This window comes from Netta rufina (assembly GCF_964035555.1).
Source record: "Netta rufina genome assembly, chromosome: 6".
Lineage (NCBI taxonomy): Eukaryota > Metazoa > Chordata > Aves > Anseriformes > Anatidae > Netta > Netta rufina.
The window spans coordinates 2,878,657-2,900,123 of NC_140129.1; the positions used below are offsets into that span (position 1 = coordinate 2,878,657).

The 21,467-nt window shown below is 34.3% G+C and overlaps 1 protein-coding gene across 1 annotated transcript in view; it reads left to right on the forward strand.

Annotated features, from left to right (window-relative positions):
* Positions 1-21,467, forward strand: part of DNAH7 (dynein axonemal heavy chain 7) — a gene marked incomplete at both ends in the record, with an annotated part of 109,016 nt that overhangs the window by 58,654 nt on the left and 28,895 nt on the right. Inside the window, 12 exons of the mRNA XM_084289395.1 lie at positions 433-588; positions 1,845-2,013; positions 4,092-4,218; positions 5,101-5,320; positions 6,569-7,441; positions 8,245-8,474; positions 9,514-9,844; positions 11,582-11,928; positions 15,042-15,222; positions 16,532-16,717; positions 18,804-18,967; positions 20,652-20,806. Coding sequence (XP_084145521.1) covers positions 433-588; positions 1,845-2,013; positions 4,092-4,218; positions 5,101-5,320; positions 6,569-7,441; positions 8,245-8,474; positions 9,514-9,844; positions 11,582-11,928; positions 15,042-15,222; positions 16,532-16,717; positions 18,804-18,967; positions 20,652-20,806 — 3,139 coding nt within the window. The remainder of the gene's footprint in view (positions 1-432; positions 589-1,844; positions 2,014-4,091; positions 4,219-5,100; positions 5,321-6,568; positions 7,442-8,244; positions 8,475-9,513; positions 9,845-11,581; positions 11,929-15,041; positions 15,223-16,531; positions 16,718-18,803; positions 18,968-20,651; positions 20,807-21,467) is intronic.

Sequence of the window (21,467 nt, forward strand, 5' to 3'; positions counted from 1 at the left end):
GTCCTCTGTAGGAAATATTACTGGAAACTCTTCAAAACTAGGCATAAGTATTAGGACCCGTGGATACTTTTGTCAATTTGGGTGTGGATTAAATACAAATTGACTCTAAGTAGTATTATGAAATGCTGTGTTTGGGCAAGATACTAACACGCTGAATTTATATAATATACTAGGTATATTATTTTTAGAAGATCTGAAAGTATCTATTTTGTGAGGTAGAAATTTCTTTGATGAATTAAGTTCATGATATTTTTTTTGAATCGTTAAAGAATATTGGTTTATCTGATGAAATAAGAGTTACCTTAGAGATAAATTACTGCTTTATAAATTTAAATGAGATAAAAACTACAGAAAAATGCCTGATTACTGTTTGCTAAATTGCTTTAAACTTTATCTATGTATATATTTTAACTTTCTTCACAATTCTTCCAGAATTTTCTTTTAAATAATTTGAATAAAGAAGTCTACAAGCCACTGCTTATTAACTTTTCAGCACAAACTACAGCAGCTCAGACTCAGAATATTATAATGTCTAAGCTGGATAAAAGGAGAAGAGGAATTTTTGGACCCCCTCTTGGGAAAAGAATGGTAACCTATATATTTCTGTATGTAAATAAGTGTTTAAATGCAAAGAAATATGTGAATGCATTATTTTCTCAACTGATTACAACTGATATCAAGAAAACTTGATCAATTTCAAATAAACCGTTGGAATTCCAATTCTTATTTATTCTTTTAATTTCTTATGTTTCCCATCTTCTTTACTCCTTCTACCAGTAGTGTGCATATTGTTTTAATCAACAGAAAAAATGTTATGATATGAATAATGGTAAACTGTATTATCATACTTCCCCTTCCATATTTTGTGATATTTTCTTTTACATAAGAGTTCTACATAGGTAAGGTGTTGCTAAAAATGTAGCTCTTGACAGTGTTGTGGTTTCTGAGTTTTATATAAATCTGAAAGTGGGGCCATGGTGGGTTTGACACTTGGATTTTGCATGTTATGGGGATGCTACAGAAGCTAGTTCAGCCCTCTCATTATTAGCCCTTGTTGTTGATCTACACAGGAGTCAGGGAAGGGTGATGTGGAATAAATCAAGAGGGCTTATGTAGCTCTGGGGGGTAAAACAAACAAACAAACAAAAAAACCAATGTAGAAACCCAGATGGGTGTTTCATGGTTCTCCGTTCTCCTTGATCCTTGGGATAAAGGGTCAGTAACTCTCCTGAAAACCATCTCAGTATACTGCTCAGATAATAATGCTAACAAGGCTCATGATTTAACCTGTTTACCTTTTCACCAAATTTCTGCTCTGTATCAATTAAAGGAAGAGAAGAGAGATAAAATGCATAAATGTATTTCTAGAACTTGCATTAGTTGCATTAGGCAACTAATGCCGGTGTCAAGATTTTTCCTGATCAGCAGTGGTCTATGCTTTAGGAATAACAGTGCCAAGAAAGATGTAATGCTTAGTACATTTAAAAGCAGAACCATAGTCTCAGCAAAGTTTCAGATTTTCATGGGTCTTCTTGACTCCATCTTTTTTTCCAAGAAAGGGCATATAAGTAGCACAGAAAGGTTTAAATAGCAAGTATTATTTTGCTATTTTTCATTGAATACACTGAGATAAAAGAAGAGAAATACAGACTCTCTCTCCTCTATAGTTCTGTTTTGGAATATCTTTAGAATTGGCACAGTTACTTCTTAAGTTTGGTTTAATTTAACTCAGCAGCAATTCCATTAAGAACTTAAGGGGCATTTTTCAAAAAACACATAGTGAAGTGTATAATTCACATTCACCAAAATAAATAAATACAAAATCATTTGTTTTCCTTTTTCAGGTTGTATTTGTAGATGATGTTAACATGCCAGCCCGAGAGGTCTATGGTGCTCAACCTCCTGTTGAATTACTAAGGCAGTGGTTAGATCACTGGAATTGGTATGACCTTAAGGACTGCTCAGTGATTAAACTTGTAGATGTTCAGATTGTATGTGCAATGGGGCCACCAGGTAAGAGATGTATAGTATATGCTTTATCCTGTTTCATTGTTTCCAAAGGCTGAATTCTTATTATTTTAGTTTGTATCTTTATGGCTAGGGATAGGACTCGGCGAACCCTTTCCTTATAGGAAACATGAACATGAAAAATCATAGCAAAGTGGCTGAGGGGCAGCAAGGAGACTACACAAACCTGCCAGGAAGATGCATTGCTTTGCAGGATTTTTATGCAGGATTTTTGAAATGGTTTTGGTCTAATGAGACCATCTTCTTCAAAACTTTTAAAAATAGCACTAAGTGGAGGCCTGCAGTAGATAAACCTTATTTTTACTTGGCAAAAAAATGAGGGAAATCATATGATGTCGAGGTCATTATATTTCTCGTAGCATGTGTACATGTTGACTATGTATAGATAGTGATCAGTGTTGATTTACTTTATCATTTTTTTAGTTAGAAATATTTTATGCATGCTTTAACAATTAAAATAATGAACTAGTGTTTCTCTGATACTATTGTGTTTAGTTTTAAATGATCTGTACACTCTATTTCCTTCACTACAGTAAGGAATTGTGTAACAACTTCATGCTTCCTGAAAAAGCAAAACTGCTTCTTGCAATCATTTATCAGTGTGTTCATCCACAGTTCAAAGCACTTCATCTAAGCATCAGTCTGTGGAACGACTAAGCAGAAATTGCGAAGGAAAGGCATAACTTAATTGCGCTCCTTTTTTACATTGGAAATAGCCAAATCTTGGAGGTGCTTTTTCTGCAAAGCCTCCCTTCATGCTATGTTCCTGTTACAAGTGACTTTGGACTGCCTTCTAGTTTTCTTATAATTGAATGGATTAAAAACAAACAAACAAAAAAAACCACACACATACAAAACAAAACAAAAAAACTGATCATATGTACAAGTTGAATCACATATATTTTGAGTACTCACAGAATTGTATTATTTATTCCAGTCTGTGTTTATTAATTTTTTTCTACTAATAAGAAATTGAAATCTGCATGTTTATGTAGTGTTATTAAAGGAAACATAAAGCTATTTAGAGCTACTTTCTTAAAGTTAGAATTAAAACTTATATTTGAAAAAGATTATCTTTTGGGTAAAATTCATATTTATATCCCAATAGCTTGTTTAAATTTGCCATCAGTGCACATGCAAAAATTAACATGCATTGTAAAGTGCTGTGTCCAGGAGACAAATATGGTATGGAAGGAATTACAATGAATAAATTACAATGAATATCTCTCCTTTGCCTTATTTAGGATAAAATAATAAGATTCCTAAGCAGATACTGGTAATATGTATACAGTTATATGTGTATATATACAGTTTATGTGTGAATATAGACAGTTACTAGTTCTGCTTAGTCTCAGCTGGCTGAATGTGAAACAGCTCCATGAGTCTTATGGTTTCATTAGAACAGGGTCACACCTGAGCTACTAAGTCATGCCTCTTGACTTACTGTGCTAAATGTGTTTGCCTTTTGCCATGATCCTGATGTTAGGAATGGTACATTGTCCACTTTTCAGTTACTTCTTCCTAATTTGCTGCTATGAGAAGCTTTAACACATTGTGCAGCGTCTTAACCCTGAATTCCCAACAGAAGGAACAAATATCCATTACATTTTACACCTTCCTATTTCCATACATGTCTTCGTTATCCAAATCACAGTATAGTCATAGCTGCTACTAACTCTAGAACTGGGATAAAATTTAAATTAAATAAGATATACATATAGCTGTAAAGTCTTCTTTTGTGGTGATGTTTTCAAAATCAAGAACGTAGATTTGGAATTTATGATAAAAGCTTTCTTCTGTAACAGAAATGTAGTTAAAATAGTCTAAAATTATCCATCTTTAACTTGACCATTTCAATCTGTATTTTACAGATTATATCTTGCAGGAGAACAGCATGACTGTTTTTACTGTCTTGTTGATTTCATTAGGTTTATGACAGGGTGTGGTACTTTTTGATGCAACACTGCTAGCTAAATCAAAGATGACTATTAGAAAAAAAATTGCTAGTTTTTCCCTGTTTTACTCTTTTTCTGTTATTTATAGCATAGCTTTCTAATATTTAGGTGGCGGCCGAAACCCAGTGACACCACGATTCTTGAGACACTTCAATAAAGTTACTATTAATGAGTTTGATAATGAATCCATGTACACAATTTTTTCTAGAATCTTAGACTGGCATCTGACTATATGGTAAGGAACCTGTAGATATTGAGAAAAATTAAAATGAGTATTTAAATTATGGTACTAGGAAGTCTCAAAAGATAGGGGTCGTAGGACCCTTCTCTTGAAAAGAAACGACCATCTTTTCTATTCTGTGACTTTTGTGGTATTCATTACTCCACAAAAAGAAGGCTCATGCAAAAATACTCCAGTGGAGAAGTGCTTGTTCTGAAGTCTCCAACCTAGTTTTAGATTAGCTGAAACTAATTCAGTTATCTGGGATACTTCTATAAACAGTGTTCTTTGATGTATAACAAATCATAGTAGAATTTGGTTAGTTGTTATTCAAATAATAGAATTAGAAACTGTTCTTAAATTTCTTGATGTTTGAGAAGGCTTATTCTTTCTTTGGCCTTTCACCATGGCATAATTTTTGATTCTATCATTAGGAATTTTTATATTTTTATTTAAGTTCCTCTATTCTATCCATTCTTACAGCTAAGTCCCGAAAGACTGTAATATCTCATGTCTAGATGAGGCTTGTGCTTTGACAGCTTCTGACCCTTTGAAGGGAGAAGACGGCAAGAGTTATTTGACCTACTTTCCTGTCGCTGTCGTTAATCATAAAAATGGGGGAAAGGGTAATTAATTAGTTGTCTCACGTAGCCAAATTTGTCAACATGTTCCATAGTTACTAGATTTGATTCACAGACAGAGTTAATCTTGTTTATCCAGTAAGAGTACTAAGATTTGTAAAACTGCCTGTGAGGAAGTATAATCTTAGAATTTTAAAATTGGCATGGACTCAGAAGTAAATCACTATACATACATAATATTGTTTATTAATTTACATGCTCATATGATGGAATTGTGAGATTCACCTTGTTCTTATCATCTTTTATAACTTGTCAGTTATAGCTTTCCATCACAATATGTAGAATTGACTCCACAAATTATTAATGGAACCATGCGTATGTATAAAGCAGCTATGAAGAATCTGCTTCCTACTCCAGCCAAATCACACTATTTGTTCAATCTTCGTGATTTTTCACGTGTTATTCAAGGTGTTTGCCTGTCAAGGCCTGAAACAACAGAATCCACAGCAATGATGAAACGTCTTTGGGTTCATGAGGTAAATCACCTAATACTAAAAAATAATATTTATTGTAAATAAGAAAAAGATGCAGATTTGTGTATAAAAGATTTTGTAATATTATTTTGCATTGGCTAGCAGCTGTAAATTGATATTACATTCATGAGACAGGAGTATGAATCTTCTCTCAGTAGACAAGCTGACTGTTGATTCCTTCACTTTCATGTGATTACATGCTCTCTGCAGCTTTGAATGTCTGCACAGTCCTTTCCATTTCTTCTCTTCTTCCTCCCCCAAAACACAAATTAATGGTGAGAAGATCAGCAAGTAGTCCTGGGTCATGGGAAATTTTAGTAATCTAAAGTATGGTCCCCACTTTTTAGTAATCTATTTTAGTAATCTAAAATCTAATTTTAGTAATCTAAATCTAATTTTAGTAATCTAAAGTATGGTCCTGATCTTTCTGTTTTCAGCAAGTGTTTCCTAATTTTTCAGTCATAATAGGACAGACACTCTAGAGAACATCAAGTGAACCATACTTTTTTTGAGGCAAGAGAATGCTCCAAATAGGTGGTATCTAGTTTTTTGTTGTTGTTGTTTTTTTTTTGTATTCCCTCTCCTGGTTTATAAGAAAGCAAGGTTGTTGGTAATTGTTGCTTATTAAATATTTAGCAGTAGTTCACAGAATCAAATCAAAATGAAGTGACCGTGGCAGAAATCTGTAGTGATCATGTGGTTCACTATACTTCCCCAAAGCAGGATCACAGAGAAAGATCAAGTAACTTTTGAAGGGTTTTTGTTTTTTTTTTTTTTTTTAGAAATTTCTTAGAGTTCTCTAAGTATGAATACAACTGCCTATTCCAGGAAATCTATTCATGCTGTTCACTATCTTTTTCATCAAAAAGATGTTCTAATATCCAACTGCAGTCTTCTTTTCTGAAATACAATCCTGTATCTTGTCCTGTCTTGCAGTATACAGAAAGATCAACATACTCCCTTCCACTTTGCAGCAGCCTTTTATACATTTATCTAATATGTTAATAAATGTGTAGTGTGTATATATTTCCATACAGACTTTCACTTTAATTCCAAAATAATATTACTTGTCCCAACTGTTCAGATTGATTCTAAATATCTATTTATTTTTTCTGTAAAGTTTAATATATATATATATATATTATTCAATATATAATCTTTTGCAGATTGGTATTTATTTTATCTTGACTAAAAAAATATAAATTCAAGAGCAGAAGCAACTATTAAAAGAATTACATTTTTATCTTACAGGTTCTTAGAGTGTATTATGATCGCTTGGTGGATAATCCTGATAGGGCTTGGCTTGTTGGATTTATCCAAGAAGTAGTGAAAGATGATTTACATGAAGATTTTCATGAACTTTTCCAGAATCTGGACTTCAATAACGATGGAAGAGTGGAAGAAGATGACTTACGTAGCTTAATGTTTTGTGATTTTCATGACCCTAAGAGAGATGACACTAAATACAGGGAGATTAGTGATGTGGATCAGCTGAGATTAGTTGTAGAGAGTCACCTCGAAGAGTTTAATAACTTGAGCAGAAAGCCAATGCAGCTTGTCTTGTTCCAATTTGCTATAGAACATATTTGTAGAATTTCCCGCATTCTGAAACAGCCTCGCAGCCATGCCCTTCTTGTTGGTGTTGGAGGGAGCGGTCGACAATCTCTTACTCGATTAGCAGCCCATATGGCTGAGTACAACCTTTTTCAGGTTGAAATAACTAAAAGTTATGGTATCAATGAGTGGCACAAAGACTTAAAAGTCATACTAAGAAAATCTACCGAAGCAGAAATGCAGGGAGTTTTCTTGTTCACAGATACACAGATAAAAAAAGAGTCATTCTTAGAAGACATTAACAACTTACTAAATGCAGGTGAAGTGCCAAATCTCTATGCAGTAGATGAGAAACAAGAAATTTGTGAACAAATGCGTCAAATAGATCGCCAACGGGACAGGGCAAAACAGACTGATGGCAGTCCTATAGCTCTTTTTAACATGTTTGTTGATCGCTGCCGAGATCAGCTTCATATAGTATTGGCAATGAGTCCTATTGGAGATGCTTTCCGTAATCGCCTTCGTAAATTTCCAGCTCTTGTCAACTGCTGCACACTAGACTGGTTTCAGGTAAAAAAAAAAATAAAAATAAAAATAAAAAATGTTGGGCTTGTTTTTTTCTAAGGGAAATGCAATAGAAACAGACTTCAACCCTTTTTGTTAAGTAATTCTCTTTGGTCAAGTTAGCAATGAAAAATACCTTAGATTTTCTTAGTGTCATATTTTAAATTGTTTGCACAATTAGAATCATCTTAACTGCAAAATCATCGAGAAAATAAATATCAGGATGCAGTATAAAAGTATAAATGGATGAGCACAGTACTGTAGACACTATAGATTTAAATATCTATTATTTTATTCTATTATAAGGAGCACCAGAATCTGTGGTCCAAAAAAAGTTTGAAATCTCTGTCAAAGATAGATTTTTCCCCACTGCTTTGCAGTAGGATTTTTTTCCATCTGCATGTTATATAAAAAAGGCTTCATACATAATATTAAAGAAGTTGGATTTAAAGAATCTGAGGTAATTAAATTTCATCAAGTTTTAAAAGGTCCTACCGTATCTTTAAACATTATTTTGAAAAGGAAGAACAGAGACAGTCATACACCCCTATGGATACATTGAAAATGCAAAATTTTTCTTACACTAAAAGTAGTTATTCTAGATGAAAGAAGCTGGTATCCTTGAACTGAATCTCTAGATCCTAGATATTTGAATTGTTTCCTGTACTGTTATTATCCTGTTTGATAATGATGGATCAGGGCATTTCTTTATGCCTTAGTGTCTTCATCTATGAAAGGGAGTAAAGATGCTTTTTAAAAAAAATATTTTGAGATCTATGAGTATGAAGTACTGAATTCATTTGTTTCAGACATGGCCTGAAGATGCATTAGAAGCAGTTGCTTCTCGCTTCTTGGAAGATGTCGAAATGTCCGAAGAAACTCGAAGTGGGTGTATTGATATGTGTAAAAGCTTTCATACATCTACCATTGCTTTATCTGACTCATTCCACGTGGAACTGCAAAGACGCAACTATGTTACACCTACTTCGTACTTGGAACTGATCTCCACTTTTAAAACTCTACTTGAAAAGAAGCGGACGTAAGGATTTGTATTTATGAACTTTTCTAATGGAACCCAAGTTCTCAAAATATTATTTTCTATTTCCTATAGTTAATCTGAACAAAACAAATTAATTGTTTCTAGTAAATTTAAATTGATAGAATTGTACATGGATTAAATATATTCCTAGGACATGTACTTGCTTCTTGGACAAAAGGTGTGACTTGATGCCTGCAAAATATTCTTGCATTAGAACACTTCTAGCATCCCTAGTGTAGCTGTATGTTGATTATATATATATTATGCTGCCAGAATAATTAATGCATCCTGCTTTCTCTGAGATTTGTTGGAGGATATCTCCATCTTCTGAGTTGCTAGGTGCCATTGGCTTGCTAGTAGGGTACAGCTGTGCTTTATCTGTGCGTAAAGGACCTCCATATGCATATGCACATCTGTTCTACTCTCATGGATGCTAAGATGAAGTTCCTTTCCTTTCATTTTATTCCCACCGGTAGGACACTGCCATGACAATTAGGACAAGTGCTTAATTTGACCAGCAGGGCTGTGTGAAGTGCTTTGTGCAGCAAGAAATTCCAGGAATAAAGGAATATAATCTTGAATATAATGACCTAATGTCTTTGGAATTTCTTCACAGTTGGCTGTCCTCAAAGCCATTCACATCCTGTTGCTAAAATGATTTTTCTCAATTATACCAATACTGTTCCAACCTCACCTCAACTAATAATTTCCTCCTACTCCTTTTCTTGTCTGTTAACTACTGTGTCATCTTGATTTTTTTGCTCCTGCCAACAAAGTGGCAAGAGCTTAATAATCACTTATTTATCTTTATATGACAATGTATTTATCTGTATCCCGACTTCTGAGTAGGCATGGTAGAACAGGTGAACAGGTCTCAAGTAACCCCTGCTATGTTTACTGTTTGTTCAGCAAATTGAACAAGCATGGCAGAGAATTTGCTTATTCTGAGTAGTGAGAAATCTGGGGAATGGGTTCCAGTGAATGAAGTGATCAAGTACTGATAAAATATCTTCATAATATAGTGGTGTGTTTCTTTCAGAAAGGTGATGGAAATGAAAAGAAGATATGAAGTTGGCTTGGAGAAACTGAACTCTGCTGCATCCCAGGTAGCCTTAATGCAGTCTGAGCTGGAAGCTCTGCAACCTCAGTTACGGGAAGCTAGCAAGCAAGTTGATGAGATGATGGTAGTTATTCAAAAAGAGTCCCTGGAAGTAGCCAAAACTGAAAAAATTGTGAAAGCTGATGAAGCGGTAGCAAATGAACAAGCTATGGCTGCCAAAGCCATCAAAGATGATTGCGATGCTGACTTAGCTCAAGCCATGCCTTGTTTAGAAGCTGCTCTGGCTGCCCTTGACACTCTAACTGCACAGGTATTTCTAACAGTATGTATTTATGCACTAGAGAGGTATTCAGAGAAACAAAAGCATGAATTTATATGTCTTTTCATATTTTACATGATTCCAATGAACACAAACTTTTATAATTTGTAAACTTCTTGAAACCTTTCATTTTTATTTTATTATTTTTTTTTTCTAGCCAAAAAGCTGTAAGGCTATATTTTTATGAGCTTTAGGATCAAATATTCTGAGTATTTCAAAATTCATAGTTATAAAAAATATTCTGAGTTAACAATAGAGAAGTTACAAAAACTATACTTTTCATTTTCTTATTCAGAACCCGCCAGCCCGTCTATTATTTCTAGCCAGTCTTTCAGAGTCTAGAAATCAAAGTTGTAATTCTGTGTCTCCCTGCGTTAAGAACACATACTCTTCTTAAGAGTATGACACTGGAGGAAGACACTTCAGGTTTTATAGTCTTCCTTGCCTAAATAATATTTTGACCATGGCAGGATGAAAAGAAGTTTCCCAGATTGTAAAAATGAGGGTGGACTATGTGTACTTCAGCTATTGTTGTTAAAATGAGAATTTTCAAATAATTTCAAGGAAATCCTGGCTGGAAGCCAGTTATTTTGTTACATACAGTTATTTTTTTGGTATCAAAAGTTTTAGATTAGGCCATTATCAGATCATTAGCATGGTTTGTGAAAATAGTACATGACTTAGTCACTTCAAGGCAATTATACTTGTGAATAACAAAACAAGAACAAGTCTTTGAAGGCCAATTTAGTAATTAATTTTTTAGCTGCTGTGAATGCCTAGTGTATCATCAAAGAAAGGAATATTATAATACAAAAGAAAAAATGCAGTAGGAACTTCCAGTGGAAAGAAAAGGGAGGTTTTCCTTAAAACGTAATTAAATATCATGATGAAAATGGACACACATACCAAAAAAGTGTGTGTAGGAAAGCTTACAGTACTTAGACAAAACTCTTTGATTCACCCTACACTCCTCTCATGATAAGCAGAGCAGGAAATAGGTTGCAGATTGTGCCCATAAACTAGTTAGTTTACTAACCTTCTGTTTAATTGGTTGTGCACTGTGTGTAGAATTGTTTAATTCTTTTATATTATTTTCTATATTTGCATTTAAAACTTTGCTTATTCATATCCTGTTTTCTTCTCATTACTGGTGAATGAAGAGAGAAGCTGCGTCATCAAAAAAAGGAAAAATTGTTTCCCAGTGTTTTTCTTTCTTTCAGTTGTTTCTTCCCTCATTCATTTCACTCTGGAAATTTAATAACTGACCAGAATCGATTTATTTCTATACTTGGAGTGTATAGATGTTTAGTTCTGTGCTGAACGCAATTTTTAACTTATGCTATCTTAAATTTACTAATACACTGCTGAAGTGATTCTTTAAGTTTGAAAGTATCATATTAGAGCCTGAACTGAAGTGTAGAGTTGGAGTATCTGAATTTATGACTGAAGTGCAAATGCCCGCTATTGACTTAGGTGCAGAAACTGTACAACTAAAAATGAGTTACAGATGAGATATATTTTTTTCTCCTCTACACTGATTGTTGACTAGGTTTCATGTATTTTTGTTTAAATGTCAATGTTTAACCTGAATAACACCTTAAAGAAAGAAGTAGAGTAGTAAAAAATGAAATAAACATATTTCTAAAAGAAAATTATATATATCTATAAACTACTAAAGGTTGTACTTTTGTTTCTTTCTTTTTGTTTGTTTATTTGCCTGTTTTTAAGGATATTACAGTAGTTAAGTCCATGAAGAGTCCTCCTGCTGGCGTCAAGCTTGTAATGGAAGCTATATGCATCCTTAAGGGAATAAAGGCAGATAGGATTCCAGATCCAGCAGGTTCTGGAAGAAAAATTGAGGATTTCTGGGGTCCAGCTAAGAGACTTCTGGGTGACATAAGATTTCTTCAGTCTCTTCATGAATATGACAAGGATAACATTCCCCCAGCTTACATGGCTATCATAAGAAAACAGTATCTTACAAATCCTGAGTTTGTACCAGACAAGATTCGAAATGCTTCCACAGCAGCAGAGGGTCTGTGCAAATGGGTCATAGCCATGGAGTTTTATGATACGTAAGTATGTATAAAAATAGTTAAAATAAATTTGATTAAAAATATCAGTTTATTTTAATACCAAAAGAGATCTGAAATTAATTCTTACCAGTGGGAAATTTGAGCAAATAAACATTCGCTCATGTCAGATACCAATGTTAAGGTGTAGAGCCTGATTTTCAGTTCTAGACTTTTCTGAGAAGGCATGGGAGCAATATGTTCAGTTAGCAAATAAAGTTAACGTTTTAGAAAGCTGCATAGTGACAGAGGCATTATTGAAATGTCTTTGGAAACTTCTGAGAGTAATATCAAGCCTGAAGAATATTTTTGGTTACACATTGTACTTGATGCATTGAAAAAAGTGTGCTTATTTTTGATGATGTTTCCTAATTTGAAACATTAGGAACCCCCATTTAACAGTAAATCAGTATTGGGATGACTAAGGCCAACTTGTAATTTGAAATTTGAATCATGGTATGTAGTACATGCAGATAACGGCAGATCTGACCAGAGTGTGTTAAACTAAAATTGGTGTAAGTATTAGACCTGCTTAATAGTCACTTGTCATAATGCTGATTGCTTTAATCTCAACTCTGCTGCGCCTGTTTTCCAAATTGAGTATTATAGTACATTATTTTCTGTATGTGCTCTCTGTCATGTTGTTTATCCTCTCCGGGCCCTGGTTTCAGATCATTATGGTACTGAGTGTTGTAGCAATGGCTTATGAGACGATGAGATATCTGGTCATGACTCTAACTTGGTATTTGTACTCAGTAACATCGTTGACTCTGTACTTTGGAAACTGTATCTTGGAAACTATTAGCAATTATACCTATTGTTTTTTTCCATTAGGGAGTCAATCTGTGGAGGGGAAAGGGGAAGATATTTTTTCTTACTTGATTACTCTCCCTTTCTCCTTCACCACCCCTGTATCCTCCTGGATCACTCTCCCTTCCTCCTTCACCACCCTCTTATCCTCCGAGCTTATTACAATAGCTCTCCAAGGTATTGAATATCCTTGGGATACTCAGACCAGCATAGTCTTGTTGTTCTGCCTCCTGAATGCGCTTCAGATTCTGCTTAAAGTTAAACAACTACTTAGGAAGCTCATCCGGAGATCTGCCCGGAGGCAGTATAGTTGTGGGTGGCAGGGAGTATGGGAGGATATGGGCAGGCATCTAGAGCAGTTGGCACCCCCAGTGTTTTGGAAATTCACCCCTGAACAACTGCAAAAAAAGGATGTTTGTTACTTGACAAACAAGATGAGTAAATGCACATTTGGTAAAGTTTTGAACAACTTTAAATATTATAAAGGCCTATTTTCAGAAAGAAAATTAACTAAAAATGTAGACCTTTAAGGTAACTTACCAGCAAGAGAGGGGATTCACTAGTTCTGAGGCTAATACTTCGGGAATACCGTTTCAGTTGATCTAGGACATTCTAGCATGTTTTCTCGTTTCCCTTTTTTTTTTTTTTCTTTTTCTTTTGGAAAGATAGTATGTTTTCGATTAGTATGATGCTTCCAGTATTTTCCTCATGAAAGCATCAGTGGAAAAGATTGAAATCCTCAAAGTCCTCAAAACTGGAAAATAGATTGTTGGATATGAAAAGCTTTTTTTTTTTTTTTTTTTTTTTTTTTCTCTCTCTCTCTCTTTTGTGTACAGTGTGTGTGTAACTTAATATAGAATCATAGAATCATAGAATATCCTGAGTTGGAAGGGACCCTTAAGGATCATCAAGTCCAGCTCTTGACACCGCACAGGTCTACCCAAAAGTTCAGACCATGTGACTAAGTGCACAGTCCAATCTCTTCTTAAATTCAGACAGGCTCGGTGCAGTGACCACTTCCCTGGGGAGCCTGTTCCAGTGTGCAACCACCCTCTCTGTGAAGAACCCCCTCCTGATGTCAAGCCTAAATTTCCCCTGCCTCAGCTTAACCCCGTTCCCGCGGGTCCTGTCACTGGTGTTAATGGAGAAAAGGTCTCCTGCCTCTCGACACCCCCTTACAAGGAAGACTGTGATGAGGTCTCCCCTCAGCCTCCTCTTCTCCAGGCTGAACAGGCCCAGTGACCTCAGCCGTTCTTCTTACGTCTTCTCCTCCAGGCCTTTCACCATCTTCGTAGCCCTCCTCTGGACACTCTCCAACAGTTTCATGTCCTTTTTATACTGTGGTGCCCAGAACTGCACACAGTACTCGAGGTGAGGCCGCACCAGCGCAGAGTAGAGCGGGACAATCACCTCCCTTGACCTACTAGCGATGCCGTGCTTGATGCACCCCAGGACACGATTGGCCCTCCTGGCTGCCAGGGCACACTGCTGGCTCATATTCAACTTGCTGTCTACCACGACCCCCAGATCCCTCTCTTCCAGGCTGCTCTCCAGCGTCTCATCGCCCAGTCTGTACATGCAGCCAGGGTTTCCCCGTCCCAGGTGCAGGACCCGGCACTTGCTCTTATTGAACTTCATGCGGTTGGTGATCGCCCAGCTCTCCAACCTGTCCAGATCCCTCTGCAAGGCCTTTCCACCCTCATTCGAGTCCACAACTCCTCCAAGTTTGGTGTCATCAGCAAACTTGCTCAAAATACCTTCTATTCCTACATCCAGATCGTTTATAAAAATATTGAAAAGTACCGGCCCTAAAATGGAGCCTTGAGGGACCCCACTGGTGACCGCCTGCCAGCCTGACGCAGCCCCATTTACCATAACCCTTTGGGCCCTGCCCGTTAGCCAATTGCTCACCCATCGTATGATGTTTTTATTTAGCTGTATGGTGGACATTTTGTCCAGTAGGATCCTATGGGAAACTGTGTGTGTTTCTAATGGCACAAATCTATAATGGATTCTAAATTGTAATCAAATGGGAACACAACTTGGAAGGATAACCTTTTTCACTTTAAAGCATTAGCTGTTATTACAGAAAATTTTGCAGAAACTGCTTAAGCCAGAAAGTATCAGCACAGAAAAAAGTGATGAATGCCAGTTGTGTTCAGATATCATCAAATAATTAAAACAATATTGCGTGAGCTACTGAATAGTTATTTCCCTTCATCTTTCATATGCTCATTCTTTTAACGCTAACCCTGGATTGACAGTGTATCTTTCAGATGTTTAATTTATTTTTTGGCCTTATTTAGAGTGACAAAAAATGTTGCACCAAAAAAACTAAAGTTGAATGAAGCTGAAGGAAAATTAAAGATTGCTATGGATGGCCTAAGAAAGAAACAAGCAGACCTGAAGGAAGTTCAAGATGAATTGGCTGTACTCCAACGGGCCCTAGAATCCAAGAAACAGGAGAAGGTTGACTTGGAAAATCAGGTATATGATGCAAAAGATGAACTGTTGTTCTGTTGTTTTTTAGAAAAGGTATTTAAAAATTTTTCTCTCTCAAATTAATTTATCCTTTTAACTGCCAATATGTTGAACAAATCCTGTTCCTAGATTACTGTTTTTTTTTATTTCATTATAATGGTCTTGAAGTTACAAATAGGCAAAGCATGAAGAATAAATGCTTTAAAATAATGAAAAATGTAGATATTATGAATTTAGTGATACCCCTCTTCTGCATCCTCACTCATCTCTGCTTTCCTGTGAGGTGGTAAATTTTTTATGATTGTACTAAAAATTTGATTCTTTATTAAATTGTAAGTCAGCATATTTAAAGTTTTGAAAGCTTATTTACACCTCCTGTGTCAAAACAATTTTGATAACGTTCATGGTAAACTCTGCTCCTGACTGCTAAATAGCCACTATGTGTGCAGAGATAGGCAGTGTTTTGAAGATGGTCATTTTTATTTATTTCTAAGATTTACAGTACAACACCATGAGGTTTTGTTACAAGAATAGTATCAGAATTTGAAATGGAGCCTTAATTCTCGTTTGTAGTTAAACTCAGCTCTTTGTGTGTTTCTTCTGTATCCTGATATGATAGTGTTTGGAAGAAGGGAGGACTAAGCTACCTGAGCAGTTTGTTAGCATGGTGTAAATTGGCTGCTGTGGTTGCCAGAAAAGAGAGAGAGTTTAACAGCAACAAGAGTTGGCAACATTTTACTCCTGTCCTACAGCTGAAATGTGTCTCTACCACATAGTAAAGAACTCTAACAGAGCTGGATTAAATTCCTCTTAAATGATATTTAAATAATGTTTTTGTTAGATTCTAAACAAACTTGGAAGGATGGCATAGTTGAAAATCTACAAAAGAAACACAGATTATATAGTCATAAGGATGTTGTTTTTTTTCCACAGGAAAGAACATGCCTACTTTCATGAAAGAAACAGTGATCTCTGAGGTGTTTTTTTTTTCTCTTGTGACATGTCAATCATTTCCTTGACTTAATATTTTCCAGATCACATGCAGAGCTATTACGAATTACATGTTTTATACTATTTTATTTCCTAGTTTAGGTGAAAAATTAACTGAAATTTTATGGAATTTACTGTGTTGGTACTGAGATTGTTTTTGCTCTTTAAACAATTCCATTGTAATAAAAAGTTTTCTTTCTATTCCATGAAATTATGTAGAAAATACCTGCACAGAAAAATAGCCTTTGAATGCTTTTGATGTTTGTAAAATATCTTTAAAGTGATCACGTAATATAATCAACTTTTTTTTTTTTTTTTTCCTAAGGTTGATTTATGCTGCAAAAAACTAAAGCGAGCAGAACAATTGATTGGAGGCCTTGGGGGTGAGAAAACTCGGTGGAATGAGACTGCTTTGGAGCTGGCAAGGAAGTACACCAATTTGACCGGGGATATACTTATTTCATCAGGAATTGTAGCTTACCTAGGAGCCTTTACATCCAGCTACAGACAAGTAATATGCACAGTAATTTTGTCTGTGTGTTTTATAAGAATCTAAATTTAATTCATTTTTATTCTACTATAAAGTTTATATTTTTAATTATATTTTAATAGAATTTATAAGAACTGAAACTGTATCATATGATTTTGAGTTTTGTTTATAAGTACTGTAATGTACTTAATGCTATGTAAAGGATAGAGTCTTTTGATTGCTTCTCTTCTTTAAAACAATTGCAAGTAACTTCATTCCTCATGGCTTTGCTTAGTCCTATTCCAATCAATGGCTAAATTCTCCTTAATTTGAGGAAGACAGAATCATCTCCTGCTTCAGCAGCAACACAAGCAAGTTCTGAACGTGGAGCAATTCTCTATAAAAAGAGACAAAAGATACAATAGCTCAGTAATATAGCAGATATGTGCTTGTAACTCCCAGTGAAATAAATAAACATTCTGAATACTACAAAATTTTAACATGACAGTTGATTTTAAGTATCTCAATTTTTGGATGTCAAAGTTAGCTTGACTTTTTTTTTTTTTGTTTTCTGAACACCAAAACTTACAATGAACTTAGCTGGAGAAATTAATGCCTCTCTCTGTTGAAAATCAGATCCAGATTGTCCTAGGTTGCTAAAAACTGAGAGAAAAAAAATCCATGCATCTTATTTGAACATAAATATAGATATAATCCTTACTTCTGCTTTTCAAACTATTGCTTTCTTCATAACATAAATATTTTGATATTACTCTTTTAAATATTTCTAGAACGAGAGTTTACGGTATGATTATTTATAGTGTAAATAAATAGCAGCATTTACAGTTCCCAATTATGTAATTTTTAGTGTTCTCTTTTATGCTTATAACCTGAATTCTAAGTAACTCTCACTTTGTGTCTGGGTAGGTAGGATTATTTCTGGTGAAATATCTGAAATGGTTCTGAACTCTGTTGCTGGCAAGGCTAGATAAAAATGTAGATGATATTCATAAAAGATATGTAGAGACATACATGCTTATTCACTAAAAATGAATACATATTGGTTTCATATGAAAAGCTTAGTATAATTTAATTTCCTCTGACTGTGTAAGTTTTTTGTTTGTTTGTTTTCGTTTTTTCTTTCTGTGAAATAGCAGGTATGGATTCCTGGTTGCTAATTCTTACTCTTACGATTGTGCAGACTCACATTAATAAGGTAGCTCTCAAGAATTGTCGGATGCACTTTTGTGCAGTTCATTTTGCCTGCTCTTATTCTTTTTATCCCTCTAGTTTTCACAAGTAAAAAGCTATGATATCTTTTGGAATATCAACCTTTTTTGTGCAAATTGATAAATCCTTTATTCACCATCTCTGTGAATGTCTCTTGCTTTTTAGACCATTTCCTTTAGCATGTCTGTTTTTTGTTGCTTGGGGCTTCAACAGCTAGTTTATAGTTTAAAATACTATAGCATATTTCTTTGACCTTACACATATAAGATGTAATCATATATAAGATTGTGCCCATCATGTGAACAGACTTCTATAAAATGTGTTTTGTTAGAAGCATTCTTTCTAGTAGAATATGCTTTTTGGTTTACATATTTAAAGGTGCCTGTCTTCGTTTTTATTATGCACAATACAAATTTATAATTTACAAAAATGTATTGAGTTATATGATACAACATTGAAAAGCAACACTAAATGGTAAATCGTTGTGTTATTAAATTGTCAAGTTAGCTGAGTCTTGAAAAGTGCTTATTATGTATGTCCCGAGGGTTGAGTAATGAATTGTTGTTTTGTTTGTTTGTTTGTTTTTCCATTAGAATATGTGCATTTGTTCTACATGCATTCTATAGTATGGAAGACTACTGAGGTGGAAATAAAAGCATACTAAGGTTCTGACCAAATAAACTTCTATTTTATATATAGAAATCATATGCAAAGGCATTTTTAGAGACATTTCTAGGCACCTTAGATAGAATTATGATCTTCTTTACATCTGAAGATACAGCGATCTTGTATGTAGCAATTAGTACAGAAAATGTGTTGAAAAATACATATTTTTATAGTTTTGAAAAATTTGTGAATAGACAGAGCTTTAGTTAATGTTTGCTTTCTTCTTATGTAGAAGCAGACTAAAGAATGGACATTATTTTGTAAAGCAAAAGACATTCCTTGTTCTGATGATTTTTCCTTAACAAATATCTTGGGAGAACCGGTGCAAATCAGAGCTTGGAATATTGCTGGATTACCCTCTGACACGTTTTCTATCGATAATGGCATCATTATCTCGTGAGTAAAAAATAATTAAATTCTTACAATGAATGCTTGTTATTAAATACCTTCATATAACATACTTTTCATTTAACTACCTGGGTAGATAGGTATTTTTATATTTCTTTGTTGCCTTTTTTTTTTTTTTTTTTTTTTCTGCAGAGCTTGTTTAAACTGTATAGCTGGCTTAACAACCAAAATTATAAAAATAAAAATGTCAGGAATGTTTCAATTTATATGAAAGAGTAATAACACCTTTTCATTCTCCTCCTTTTTATTGATTGCTATTATGAAACCACTTTTTTTTTTTTTTTTTTTTTTTTCCTACAAACATGCTGCACGCTAGATTGATTACTTTTCAGTTTAAGACATCCTAAAATTCTTCACTCAAGACAGGGGAAAAAAATAACCTTCAAGTAAATATATAAGCATTTGTGACAATACATGTTAGTAGTTGATCAAATCTTTATGCTGGAGTAAGAGGAAGCTTTCACAGGAGAAATACAAAGCAGTAAATATTGTATTCTGCAGCTTGGCTGTATTTTAAAGTCATGAGAAATGTAAGAAGTGAAGGAATAGAATTTTCAATACTTTTCTTGTAGTATAGCCAGTAGTTATGGAAGTATCATCCTTCAAAAACTACAGCTCTTCTAATTTAAAAGAAATGTGCTAGTATCAGTTGCTACCAAGAAGCATTTCTGCAGAGCTACTAAAGATTATTCTGCTAATCTTTCTATGAGGGTCACGTACTTTTTCTGTCAGATTGTACTGGAGATTCTATAGGTACAACTACATATTCTATAAAGAATTTTCCAGTTTATTTTGACAAGTGGTACAAGATCTTAACATCTAAGCTTGCATTATGACTGTTAAAAAAAAGAACCTCTCAGTTCTGTCCAGTATGCTTGCCAATACAATGCTACTGACTTTCAGCTACTATCTTCTGTATAAAGAATAAAAACCAGGTTTTAATGGCTGTCAACTAGGCAGGTGCCTAAGTGAAAAACAAAACATTGTAAAACAGAAGTAATACACTAGCTAAAGAACCTCAACACATTTTCACTTGACTTTAAAGTTAGGATTGATTGTATGTCTGGAAGCAAAACTTCCTGAAGTTAGCAGATATGTGCTGGGATAATGAATGTAGTATGTAACTTCTGTAAGCAGTTACTGTATTAATAATTCAATCACTCAGGCTAAGCAGTTGACAAGCATTAATGAATTCAGCACTTCCACAGTACATCCCATCACTTCACTTTTATAAAGCTTTAATCAAAATTCTCTTTGAAATAATGGAAAGATGATTAGCACTTTAAAACTAAATAATGATAGCTCTTAATTTTGAAATATGATATTTACCTGAAATTGAAAATACATATTATGCCTGTAATTACATGTTTATGCCTAGCTTTTATTTTAGGGCCCCAAGAACCATATAAAATGTATCTCAAGCCTTTTATAACAATAAATAAAAATTGGGGATATTGGACTCGATGATCCTTATGGGTCCCTTCCAACTCAGGATATTCTATGATTCTATGATATTATTTTTTGTAAATAAAGTATGTGCCTACTACAATTTTATACTTACATGCTTTTGTTGTAATGAAAACAGTAAATAAATTGCCTAAAATATCTACTTTGAGGTAAACATTTGAATAGCTTCTATTTCAGTTTTGAAAGTTTGTATTTTTCCCTTTAGTAATGCAAGAAGATGGCCTCTGATGATAGATCCTCAGGGTCAAGCAAATAAATGGATAAAGAATATGGAAAAAGCCAATAGCTTACATATAATCAAACTCAGCGACCCTCAATTTGTTACAACACTGGAAAACTGCATTCAATTTGGTAGTCCTGGTAAGTTATTAAGTAATGAAAGTGTAAATTACAAAAGAACCTGGAGAGGGCACAATTAACTAAAAATGGAACTCTGGTGAGTGTCAATCATTTCTCTTTTTGATCCAGTTAGTGCTATAATAGTTGATGTCCTCACTCCAGGTTCAAAGCTACTTTTCAGCACAATATAATTCTAATCCTCAGTTTAATTGGTATCTTAATTGCTCTATTAAACTTGTCACGTCTTTATTTTTATATTAAAATCATTTGATTTCTAAAAAGTAATGATGTTTTTATTTGGCTTTTCAAGAGTATAACTTACTAGATTGCTAGACTATGATCATTTAATGATTCCTATATTCTGCATAGTAATTTTACTGCAGTTATTTTACTCTTTTACCCTCAAATGTAAATAAATTAATGAAATACATGGCTCTATCTGCAGCAATATTTTAATGGATAACTGGACTACAAATAAAGAAATGGATTGTTTATTGCCAATTATTCCTCTCTCTTGATTTAGAGATTCTCATAGGTTTACAGTGAAAATAGAAGCAGACTTAAGTACCTAAAATGACTTCTATGCAACATGGCATTTAATTTGTTGTTAGGTCCCTTTTTAAAAATATAGCCTTAAACTGTTCTAATCCACTGGCAGCAGTAATACTGGTAACATTTTAGT